The following is a 12,209-nucleotide window of genomic DNA, read 5'->3' as shown; positions in this document are numbered from 1 at the left end:
AATGGCAACTCTGACCTATCATCCTTATATTGGTAGTACATGTTCAGGTTGGAGAAGTAGGCCAGGATACCACTCATGAAAGGGTTCCAGTCTCTTGGGTGATTTAAAAAAGAGGACTCCGTTTCAGCAATTAGCGGATTTACAATTTATTTACATACATTGTTTTATGTATTACTAGTATTAAAAAAAGAGTTAAAAGTTATCATTTTGGTGCTAACATAGGTAAGAGTTGCAATCATAGTGGAAAGTTGTAGATCGCAACTAAATCCTAGCTTTAGTGATTAATTAATCAAAGGAGCGAGTAAATCCATGTTTTTTGATATGGAACAATGTGCGTCACCTTATTAGACTTGAGTTTAATGAATGACTCATTATATTAGAACAATAGTTATGCTAAAAGAAAGTTGAATCTCCAGGCTCCGCGCATCGTTTTTGAAAGTGGAGGGACTATTAACAAAAATTATATATAAATAATCTAATTGTTCTTGAGTTTGATAAATGCCACGATTATATAAGTAAGTAATTACAACTAAAAGTAGGTAAAATGAAGTTGGATCCCACCCCTTATACATAATCTTGACCAAGGAATGAAATATTATCTTATTTATTCAATATAATGAAGTATCACAAATACATTATGAAAAAAAAAGTCAGTAGAATAATACATTATTATTGTTACTCTTGCGCTATGAATGGATTTGAGATTGACTCCATGCCTTCCTGCGGGCAAATAAGAACAATGCCAGTCCCTCTACAAACTACCAACCCTAGAGGACGAGTATCTTCTGTTAGTTTGTAAGGATCATCAGGATCTCGAAGATATTCCGTAACATTGTCTAATACTAAATTCTAGAAATGAAAAATAAAGATATATGAATTAAACTATAAAATATAGTTTCAGAGGGAGTTAACAATAAAACTTATTTCGAGTACTATTCATTTCAAATCGCTTATTTATTGTATTTCTTTAATGTCATTTTCGTGTGTTGTATAATTTTTGTTTCATTAATTAGTCAGTTTCATATTTATAACAAGTTATTTTTAGTATTTGGGAAATGGAGAAGTTGAACTCTATAGATTAAAAGTTACTCTAAAATTGCACTATAGTTTCAGAAGTTCAGAAATTCAGAAGAAGCAAATAAAAGGGGTTGCTTACTGGATAAAAAAGCGATAAATATCTATAGAGTAACACTTCTCTATCGCCCAAATACTAACAATAAATATTAATACAATTTGCATTGTTGAAGTAATTTCAAGGTAGAATACACCCACGAAAAATGTGCATACTTTTTTTTTGGGGCTGGTTTTGTAAAACATCACTCACTTCATCTACAAATCTAGATTAAATATACGGATATCTTTGTGTATACCAATTAGAGAATATAATTTGCGTGGAATAAATACACCTTGAAACGTATTTATACCTTATAAAGTTGATTCTTTAATAACAAAAAGTTGGTAAAAATTAGATATTGGGTTAAGATTTTAGTTTTTTTAATATGCAATCAAAAAAAAGGAATGCAAATATATTTTTTTACTTCATATATGCATACACCCTCATTATTTCAAAGATATTTGAGTCCGTTATAGGCTATGACTTCAAATGTGTGAATTAAATTAAGATATTCAAGAATTTTATCTATAACTTCAACCCTTTATTATATTTAAAGACTTATATTAGCCTATCAAATAAAAAATTTCAGCTACTTTAAGAGCAATTTCCAGCAGACAAAAATGGATAATAAGAGTAACTTGTTGATAGAAATGGATGATAATTCGTGGAAGAATAAAAATGGAATGCAAGATCAATTTTGAGAAAAATACTTCAGGTTTAAATTTTGTGTTACAGGGCCACATATGCTTTTACTCAAAATTAAAGAGTCCTGTTTTACTCTTTGAAGTTTTTCACTTATATTACGTTAATGAGACTAACTAAGTTGTATTATTAACTATGTAAAAGTAGAGGCAAATATTCGTAACGTCCGCCTTAAATAAAAGAGTTAAGAGATATGCAGCAAAGGTGGGTCTTTAAGTATTTGGATCCTAGAATGAAGTATTAAGCAACCAAGAGAGTGAGAGGTTGAGTGATGTACGTAATTGTCATCCCTCTCATCGACTAAATGACTAATTGACTATTGGAATAGTCAATAAATGTTGGAATAAGCCTCTAAATTGCCGTACAATACACATGGAGCGATCCAATAAGAGCTTGTCTTCAAAAATCCCATTCAATGATATTAATTCAAATGCCTTCAATTCAGAAAACGTGAAAATCTTACTAAAAGTGGATCATATCCCTTAAGAGTCCCCGAACATTCACGTCCACCGATGAATTTGACCCGAATATCCTTTTCCAAATATCTGGCTAACTCCAAAATAGACTCTTTCTTCCGTTTATCTGCTGAGGAAGCCCCTGTATTCGAGGCCGTACCGCTACTCATGCTACTCACTAAAATAAGATCAACTACATGCAGCGCCCAAAATAGTATCCAATAAATAACATACAAGAGATCGAACCAGCCAATTGTATAAAAAATGACGCAAAATTATGAGTTCGAACCAGCTATCTAATAATAAAATATAGTATTTATTATGACGTAAAATGACGTCACATTAAATTTATTCCCAAAATACACACACACTGTGACTTACAATAACATTGTGGAATGACGCATTATATAAGTTATCTATAAGTTCATTGAAGTAACTGAAATACCATCTTTTTTGTTTATTGGAGAATATAATGATGGAAGTCATATTCTGTCTAATTTTATGCGTAACATATATTTTATGGATCATTTTTATTTAAATAAATTGTCAGAATACCGTCTCAATGATGAACATAATTGAGAGGGTGGGTACGAATGGTTAGTTAATTGCGTAAATCTACATATATAGAGGTGACAAGATACACTAACAACTGTTCTATTGATTTTAGCTGTTAACTTTTGTATTGTTACTGTAATAGCGTTTTGCCGAAACAGCCAATAATTTATTGGGCGGATTTTTTTCCTCCGGCTTTTAATGTAATATCTTGATGTAGACTAAAGACAACAGCTGCATAAAATTTCTTTAACCTAGGAAAATTATTGTGTGTCTGCCTAAGTAAGCCCAGCGACCAAGTAGTAGGCTTTGTCACCTCTTGCTTTCTCCGCTCTTTGAAAAGAAATGCATGATGCCAGAAAGAGAGAGCTGTAAAGAGGTAGGAAGCTGTAGATGAGGAGAGAGATAGAGAGAGAAAGAGAGCGTTTGAGTAAGTTGGTTGCTGTAGCCCTGCTGTGCCATTGCGTAGTTAGTGAGTAAGTAGAGTAAAAAGAAAAAGAGACTTTGCTTCCGTTGTAAGTGTCATGGCGGGTTCACTACTAACAACAAATAAAAACTTCTTTATGAGTAGAAGAATAGAGACGAATGAAAAGGAAAGAAAAAAGAAGAAAAAAATCAAGTAACTCTGGGCGCTCCAAGGTAATCACTTAGTGAAGAATTCAATTAGAAGCGAGGAGATGGAGAGCGAATCCCCACTTTTATCCATGGACCACTTCGTGATGGAGATATCCTCTGGCGCTTTGGGTGGAGGAGGGAGCGGGCAGGGATCCCATATGTAAGCAGGTTCCAGAGCTACGTCTCTTTGATACGTGAAATGACCTCTTTGCTTGCAGCTACTCTTCGGACGATGACTCTGAAGTCTTGAACATGGCGGAAGAGGAGTGCCGCCAAGTGTCCCTCACACGCAAGAGCCAGGCCCTCATATTCGATCGCATGAAAAAGTGTCGGAGATACCTTGAGATTCAGAAGAAGATGGATGGATGGGAGGAGGAGGAAGAGGAGGAGGAGGAGGAGGAAGAGTCCTCTTCAGACTCGGATTTAGACTCCAAGTGGGATGTTGTGATTACGGAAGAAAGTTTTCAGAGTCTCTTCGCCTCTCACCTCGAGAGAAAGAAAGCCCGGGCTAAACTCCGCAATCTGCCAGACGTAATAATACCCATTGATTTATTAAATCCCTATGCTTCGTAGAAATGAATAGGGCCGAACTTGTTTGTAGTTTCACAATTCATTTACAGAATGTTCCCAACGGTAAAGATGAGGACGACACAGACTCCAAAGTCCACTCCTCCAGCAATATCTCTCTTACATCCATGAACAAACTGTCAAAACTAAGGCCGGATCCTCCTCCAAAGAAAAGGCGTAAAAAAAAGGGTGATGGGAGTGATGAAGGGAAAAAATATAAAAATCAGGGGTATACACCTCGGCCGCCAACGATTGAGCAATTAAACACGCGTCGACGACGAGCTTGGGTGAGTATAATGAAGAAGGAGATATCAAAGGCGCAAAAAGCTCGTAATCTAAGTCAAAAAGAAAAACTTGTCAACAGTAAAAGAGTGGCGACGAACTGTATGCGTTTTGTGCGTCAGAGAGCCATGCAATCTCAACGCGTTATGAAAGAAACGGTCTGGAGGGCTAAAAGATTATCCAGGGAAATGCAGGCCTATTGGCGTAGGTTCGATAGAGCAGAAAAATTACAGAAACGGCAACAAGAAAAAGTGGCCGAAGAGCAACGGAAGATGGATGTTGAATTACTCGAAGCAAAAAGACAACAAAGGAAGCTGAACTTTCTCATCACTCAAACAGAATTATATGCGCATTTCATGGCTTCCAAAATTGGAACGTCATCCTACAGTTCTGAAGGATCCATCTTGAGTCGTTTGGATGAAGAAGACAAGACGGATGAAATGCGAAGATTGGGGGATGACTATGACTGTGAATACGAAAAAACGTCTGCTAAAGATAACGCGATCAATGCCTTAGAAGTGCATGCCTCTAGAAGTCGAGTTTATGATCAAGACTTGGATCCGTGTAGTGTTGGGCTTCGAATGTCCTCTTCGGAAGAAATGAAGGAAGAGCGAGAACAACCTAGTATTTTTGAAGGGATGCTCAAGGCGTACCAGCTAAAGGGTATGAATTGGCTTTTGAATCTATACGATCAAGGTATTAATGGAATACTAGCTGATGAAATGGGATTGGGCAAGACGGTTCAAGCTCTGTCCTTACTTGCATATATTGCTGAAAGGTACAACATTTGGGGCCCTTTTCTAGTAATAACCCCTGCCTCGACTCTCCACAATTGGCAACAAGAAGTAACAAAATTTTTACCTTCTTTCAAAGTTGTTCCTTATTGGGGATCTCCGCAGGAGCGAAAAGTCTTGAGACATTTTTGGGATCAAAAGAATCTTCATACTCAGTCCGCGTCATTTCATATTGTTATAACGAGTTATCAACTTGTTATTTCGGATTTCAAATATTTTAATCGAATCAAATGGCAATATCTCGTTTTGGATGAGGCGCAAGCCATCAAGTCGTCTTCTTCGCAACGCTGGAAAATGCTATTGGAATTCAAATGTAGAAATAGACTCTTGCTTTCTGGCACACCCATTCAAAATTCAATGGCTGAGCTGTGGTCTCTCCTTCATTTTGTTATGCCTACTTTATTCGATTCTCATCAAGAATTTAATGATTGGTTTTCTAAAGACATAGAATCAACTGCTGAGAATAAGTCACAGATTGACGAAAGTAAGAATCCATTTCTATAATCTTTTTTATATGAGTAATGTCTCATTCCATTTTACATTTATTCTAGAACAAATAAGCCGATTACATTTAATATTAAAACCCTTCATGTTACGTCGAATAAAGAAAGATGTAGAAAATGAACTGACTGATAAATTGGAAGTGTTACTCTATTGTCCATTAACAATCCGGCAAAAGCTGTTATATATGGGTCTTAAGAAAAAAATTCACATAGAGGAATTACTTTCCGGACTTGGTTCTCAAAATCATAACTCTGCCTTAACTTCTAGTCTTATGAACCTTGTGATGCAGTTTAGAAAGGTTTGAATTCACCCTACTATTAAATGTAATCCTAATTTTTTTTCTATTTTTAATGTCATTTACAGGTATGTAATCATCCTGAGTTATTTGAAAGAAGAGAAGCTAGATCACCATTCATCATGCCTACAAATCCTTACCTTGTTCCTAAGCTACTATATCATGATTATGTCTCAAGAAGAACAAATAAACTGCATATATTAATGAACAAACTGAACATTTTCCATCCTAATAACGTACACGCATCAATCAAAGAGAACACTGGAGGTTTCTCTTACACTCGTTTTATAGGATTGAGTCCAAAAGAACAATTTTATTCATATGGTTCCTTACTTGAGAGATGGAAGATAATATCTGCTCTTTTTGAAAAGAAACGTCGACTCAAGAAGAGTACCTTCTCCAATACTCTTATGCTGGAAGATATGAACCACGATTCATTCTTGTCAGATTCTGGATTAGTGTTTGTGAATCCAGCTAAGACTTTCATTTCTCATTCTGATATTATACTCCGATCAATGCCAGAAACGCTTTCTCATCGTCTTGTACGCAGTAGAAGAAATATTAAGATAGAAGATATTAATGAAGATGCAGATGAAGATTATATTAAGAATCTCCTTCCTGAGTTTCCGTACGTTCAACGCCCTAAAATGGTATTTCCTTGTCAGCCCGTAGATATGCCTGCTTTTTTGTACGATCTTTGCCCTTCTGTTGGGGCTTTGAAAAGGACTTTGTATTCTTATGATCGTTCATGTGCCTGGCATCTCCTACGTCAAGCTCAATGGAATAACGAAATAATGTTTGGAAACAACGATTACGCTCACAGATATGAAAACCGTAATTCTTGTTTTAGTCATATTCCAGTCGGTGGGCTTACAGCTTCTAGACCTACTCATGGTTGGAGTCATATTGTCATTCCTAATAAGCAAACCTTGGTGTCTGATGCTGGAAAGTTATTTGTTTTGGATTCACTTTTAGCGAGATTAAAGGAAGAGGGCCATAGGGTTTTAATCTACTCACAAATGACCCGGATGATTGATCTCTTAGAGGAGTATATGTGGCACAAAAAGTACACTTTCATGCGATTAGACGGGAGCTCTAAGATTCATGAACGACGAGATATGGTAGCAGATTTTCAAGAAAGGTCTGACATATTTGCCTTCCTTTTATCTACTAGAGCTGGTGGACTCGGAATTAATTTGACAGCAGCAGACACTGTTATCTTTTATGATAGTGACTGGAACCCTACTGTTGATCAGCAGGCAATGGACAGAGCTCACCGATTAGGTCAAACAAAGCAAGTAACTGTGTATCGTTTGATATGTAAGGGAACGATAGAGGAACGGATATTACAAAGAGCGAGAGAAAAATCAGAGATCCAAAGAATGGTCATTCAAGGAGGTAGCTTTAAAGGAAAAAATGAACAACTCAAACCAAACGAAGTTGTCTGTCTTCTTCTAGATGATGAAGAGACGGAGCGTCGTTATAATGCTAGAAGGGGGGAAGAGTCTTCGATCCAGGAGCAGCAAAAAACTTCAAAAAGGAAAAAGGAAGAAATCCCTGAAACGCCAACTAAAAAAATAAAGACGGATGACGAAGCTCCCTGTATCGATGATGATAATTGCTCATCCTCATCTGAGCCTCTTCCTTTATTCGACTTTTTGGGTGAAAAATTAGGTCCTAAAAAAACGAAAAGAGGAACGGGTAATAAACGAGGAAGGCCAAGAGTAACTCCCAATATTGCTGGACGAGGAGAATCCGTTTCAATGTCTCAGCTCATTCCTACTTCTCCTCACAGTTCTATTAAAAGAGGGCCAGGTAGACCCAGAAGCAAAGTTCAAGTAGGTCCAAGTCATCAAGGCAGTCGAGGTGGATCCTCTAAAATCAAACGACCTGCAGCATTAAACCCTGTAGATGGAATTATCTAATCACACACGTCACTATCGTCGTATAACGCGATGCCCTTGTATTCCTTCAGATCAACAAACCATTCATTGTTGTAAAATGTCAAAACACACACACGCGTCACTTATATTTGTATTTTTCTGACCAATATGCTTAAATAGTTACATTATAATATGTAGTAGCCAACTGCATGTCTTTTATTGTTGAGGATTTTTTAATATATGTTGAATATCAGTCCTGGAGCTTGATATAATTAGTATGTCTGTCTAGTTATTATGAATTGAAGTCAGTATTTTTTTAATGATGATAATCATTGTTATTTGTACGTAAATCGATGTTTAAACTTTCAAATTTTATCGAAATATTTGTTTTCCTGTTCAAATGAAAGCAATAAAATGTTCAATGTGACTTGACGTATACCTTAACTACGAAGTATTATTAAAAATGTGCCATTAAAGTAAAATTTGTACAGGTTTTAATTGTTGTAATTCTTAAATAAGATTATTGGGCCTTTCCACTGACGTCATAAATTCCAACCTAACAGAAGGAAACTCCATTAAATGGCTTAAATAATAAAAATAGATTTAACACTTTCATTGAATACTACTTGATGTCTATTATAAACAGTGATATTTGAATTAGAGTCGTAAATATATAATCAAGTTTTTTATTATATTTATAAATCAAAGTAATATGTACTGAAAATCACTAAAAATGAGTAGATTTGTAAAAATCAAGATTAGTTTTATTTCTATTAAACTTGGTTGAAATCTTTTTTTTTTTTTAATATATTATATTATGGACGAGGAATTATAGAGAAATATTTTATTAGATAGATTTTTGTTGGAGCATCGGAGAAAATAGAGTATTGCCTATGAACTCTTCCCAATTGCCATTGATACTTTGACGTTGAGTCTTAGGTCAATTTTTGGTGGAGTAGCGGGCAAATAGGCAGAATAGAACATTAAAATCAATGTACACAAAAAACGATACAGACAATCTGGAAGATTCTATAGTACAATAAGGCATAGTTATACTTCCCCGTTGCTACACCAAGTCACGAGAAAACGTTCTACAGCTAATAAGGCGATCTCTATCTAGTCAAAACCTGACAAGATTTCAAATTTAAACACAAATAGGAATTCAAACTTCTCTCGAAAAATTATAATTACACAGTGGCACCATTTTTTTGTGATATTAACTTTACTACAAGCTTGGACTTCCTACTTATTTTCAGTCAAAATTATCGTATACAATGCTATTGAGTTTTGCTATGATACTAGCGCCGTGCATCTGCACAGAAGTCATGCAGGATGTTTACCAGCCCCTATAATAGAATGCAAAGCCATATTGGGGGACTATCTTTCTATTTTAATAAAGCAAACTTTGTCTGTCTACGCCTCATTTTTGATTGTACGCTTAATATCTTAGAACTGTGTGATTACTGGATCTAAGAATGAATAATGTAGCAACGAGGGTGTTTAGCTTAAGTCGTCAGTCTGTTAAGTTTTCAACATTTTGAACAAGAAATGTTCTTTCCAAGAACATGGATGTTGGTGAATCAAAGAGAAGGATGCAGCGAATAGGCAGCAAGAGAGGAGCCCTGACACTGAAAGCAAAGCTTGTCAAGGTCTGCAAGGCTGCTCTTGCATATAAAATACATTTTTTGGATGCAAGTGGGAAGTTACTGTATGCACCCACAAACATCTAAGGGCATAAACTAAAGAATAATCAGACCCAAAAAAAAAAAGGGAGGAAATTTTGAAGCTACTTTCATGCCGGTTATAAGCGATCAATCAGATTGTCATCTCAGAGTCTGAGTGACAATAAATGGTGGTCAAATTTAAGACACTTATGCTCTTCTATCCTCCGAAAATTCGATTCATATTTAGAAATTCATACTGATGCTTGGCATTTCTTTTTCGGACAGGAGGTTGGAGCTTAAATCAATGACAGATTAAATTAATCTTCTTTATTTGAAAATATGAAGTACTATCCAGAGATGGGGTCAAGTACATTTAAATGTACTAAAGTCAAGTACAAGTATTTCATTGAAAATACAAGTATTAGGCTTATTGTCTTGAGCTATTTAAGTAATTTACAAGTACTTATAATATATCTAAGTACAAGTGCAAGTACTATGAATAATTAACTCTAGTGCATGGTTAATAGAAATACAAGGTTATACCATATCGCTATTCTGACTGATGTTTGACTTCCACCACGCTTTTTAATAGTGATGTCAAAGAGTATATATATTGTAACTATTAATCATACAATTAATATACTCTATGACGTCAAAATCTGTCTGTCTTCCCCAGCAGTCGGTACGGTACATCAAATTGATAATTGACATGATGGTTTAAACTTGTATTTCTAATAACTTGGTCTAGTGCTGTGCCAGTCCCTATTCATTTGGTCCGGTCTAGTCCAGTCTTACGACCAGTTCTATAATTCCTTAAGACTATCGGTCCTTCGTACTGTCAGTACTAAAACTGATAAAGAAAAAAGAAAAAGTTGAGTGACATCATCAAGGATCGAACTTTATAAGTGATATTCAGGACTGAAGTGGAAGGGATGCGAGTCCTAAATAATGACTGTCACAACACTAATTACCTCCACCAACGAAGTTTACGGAGTGTTTTTGCATCTGTTTGTTTGTTAATCACTGGGATTACGGTAAAAGTTACAGATATATTTAGATTCAACTTGGTAGGAAGATTATATATGGTCACAGTAAGAGGCTATTAAATTTTAAGAAGTAAAGGTTAAGGTAACACAAAACTTAAAAATTGCATAATCGACCATAACTTATAATCAATTTGATTTTTGGGGTAGGTTTTTGTGCTCTACTGTGCCCATTCTAATTTATTTATTGTTTGTCTCAATCCCACTTTATGAGTTAGTCTACTTATACCAGAAATAAATTAATTTAGGAGTTCCCTGCAAAAACTCAATTAATATTCCGAAATTAAGAGAACAGATCTGATCATCTTAAGCTTAGAATTCCATCTTGCTATATTGTCAAATTGTAGGCAATTTTCATTTTTCAACAAATCTGTAGAATCTGGATTTTTTAACCAACGCAATAACTAGATAGTATTTATTATTTATGACACTTTTAAATACTTTCGACTGAAAATTTTAAAATTGATAAAAATACTTAATGTTTTTAAGGGAAATTAGGGAAGTCTTTTTTTAAAATTTACTTTCGCAATTATTTAAATATTCATGAATAAGTGCTACTTTTTAAACCAAATATCTGTACTCGATGTTTCATGAATACTTACATAAGTATAAATTATGAGACTTAAGGACACTTAAGTATATTTATCAATGTATTTGGCATCATCCATGGTACCATGAGAATATGCCTGGTACTATCATTGTTATGAGCGTTGTCTCAGTCCTTATTTCGAACTGAAGACTGGAGTCACTTCAAATTCAGTCTTGCATTTCAGTTCCAATAACTAATTAAGTTCAGCCCTTGATGACTTTATTTATTCTTCCTTGTCTGTTCTTGTACTAATACAGTATTAAAGACCGACGGTCCTAAGTAGTGATGTAAATCGTGTCCATTTTTAGCTATCCCATTTTTTGGAATTGGTAATCTGAAGAATTAATCTTTATTATATACAAGATTTTCATAACTAGTCCGGACTAGACCGAATAAATAAGGACTAACACAACACCAATCATCCTTTATATTCCTAAAAGAGTATCTGTGATAAGTTTCCGGGGTTAATATAGAATTTTCCTTTCTCATATCTTTTTTTTATTATTATTCAAAAATAGAGAATGCCTTCACTTCAGACTCTGTTAAATTATTCACAAATATTGACTAACTTTGTTGAAATATGATTTATATACCCTATATATACAACTACAGGGGTTGGGCTGAGAGGCTGTAATCCACCACCAAAGAAAGAAATTTTTGCTTTTTACTAGAAATTATATTTATTGGTCAGGACGGAATATTTTTAACCGAAAATAGGTGTAATTTTTTTCTTTCTGGCAAATTATGGAGCAGAGCAAAAAATTTAATATTTGAACTTTTTTTTTGAAAAAACTTAATTTTTTTGTTTATAGCTATGGATTTTGGAAAAAAAATTCAAAAAATTTAATATTGTGTGAATGGCTGTGGATTTTGGAAATTGTTTTCAAAAATCCACATCTGCTCACCAAAGAAATTAATTTTTTAGATAAAATAATTCACATATTAAATTTCTTGGAAATGTTTTTCATTCAATTTTTTGTGAATAACGCGATTTTGGAATTTTTTTTTCTAAAAAATTTAATATTTGAAATTTTATTGTAAATAGCCATGGTTTTTTGGATTTTTTTTCAAAAAAATTCCAAAATTATTCCAATTTTGCGGACGTCCCTGGGCTAGTAGCACCGAACTTATTATAGTAAAAAGACTCAAC

The 12,209-nt window shown here is 34.6% G+C and overlaps 2 protein-coding genes across 3 annotated transcripts; one reads left to right on the top strand and one right to left on the bottom strand.

Moving 5' to 3' along the window:
• Positions 1 to 588: 588 nt before the first annotated feature.
• Positions 589 to 2,506, bottom strand: LSm7 (U6 snRNA-associated Sm-like protein LSm7). The gene is made up of 2 exons (XM_040720328.2): positions 2,280 to 2,506; positions 589 to 849 (listed from the first exon to the last, which is right to left on the bottom strand). Exons 1-2 carry the CDS (start codon positions 2,439 to 2,441, stop codon positions 676 to 678), a joined length of 336 nt encoding a protein of 111 aa, XP_040576262.1. The 5' UTR covers positions 2,442 to 2,506; the 3' UTR covers positions 589 to 675.
• A 761-nt stretch (positions 2,507 to 3,267) lies between these two features.
• Ino80 (chromatin-remodeling ATPase INO80) lies at positions 3,268 to 8,207 on the top strand. 2 transcript variants are annotated; one of them, XM_040720430.2, is made up of 5 exons: positions 3,268 to 3,598; positions 3,657 to 3,969; positions 4,059 to 5,565; positions 5,633 to 5,883; positions 5,949 to 8,207. In XM_040720430.2, the coding sequence occupies exons 1-5, from the start codon at positions 3,501 to 3,503 to the stop codon at positions 7,803 to 7,805; spliced, it is 4,026 nt and encodes a 1,341-aa protein (XP_040576364.1). In that variant the 5' UTR covers positions 3,268 to 3,500; the 3' UTR covers positions 7,806 to 8,207. The 2 variants fall into 2 exon arrangements, with proteins under 2 accessions (XP_040576364.1, XP_040576365.1); XM_040720431.2 differs by having other exon boundaries at positions 3,324 to 3,598; positions 4,040 to 5,565.
• The last annotated feature ends 4,002 nt before the right edge of the window (positions 8,208 to 12,209 follow it).

This window comes from Lepeophtheirus salmonis, chromosome 10 (genome assembly GCF_016086655.4).
Source record: "Lepeophtheirus salmonis chromosome 10, UVic_Lsal_1.4, whole genome shotgun sequence".
NCBI classification, from domain to species: Eukaryota; Metazoa; Arthropoda; class Copepoda; order Siphonostomatoida; family Caligidae; genus Lepeophtheirus; species Lepeophtheirus salmonis.
This window is presented reverse-complemented; position numbering and strand designations above follow the sequence as displayed.

Bases quoted from the DNA above. Each gene is read 5' to 3' on its own strand.
- Ino80 (XM_040720430.2), top strand. From the start codon at position 3,501: ATGGAGAGCGAATCCCCACTTTTATCCATGGACCACTTCGTGATGGAG. The intron at 3,599-3,656 runs GTAAGCAGGTTC...CTTTGCTTGCAG, and splicing joins AGCGGGCAGGGATCCCATAT to CTACTCTTCGGACGATGACT. The intron at 3,970-4,058 runs GTAATAATACCC...ATTCATTTACAG, and splicing joins AACTCCGCAATCTGCCAGAC to AATGTTCCCAACGGTAAAGA.
- LSm7 (XM_040720328.2), bottom strand. From the start codon at position 2,441: ATGAGTAGCGGTACGGCCTCGAATACAGGGGCTTCCTCAGCAGATAAA. The intron at 850-2,279 runs GTAAGATTTTCA...TTTCATTTCTAG, and splicing joins AGGGATATGATCCACTTTTA to AATTTAGTATTAGACAATGT.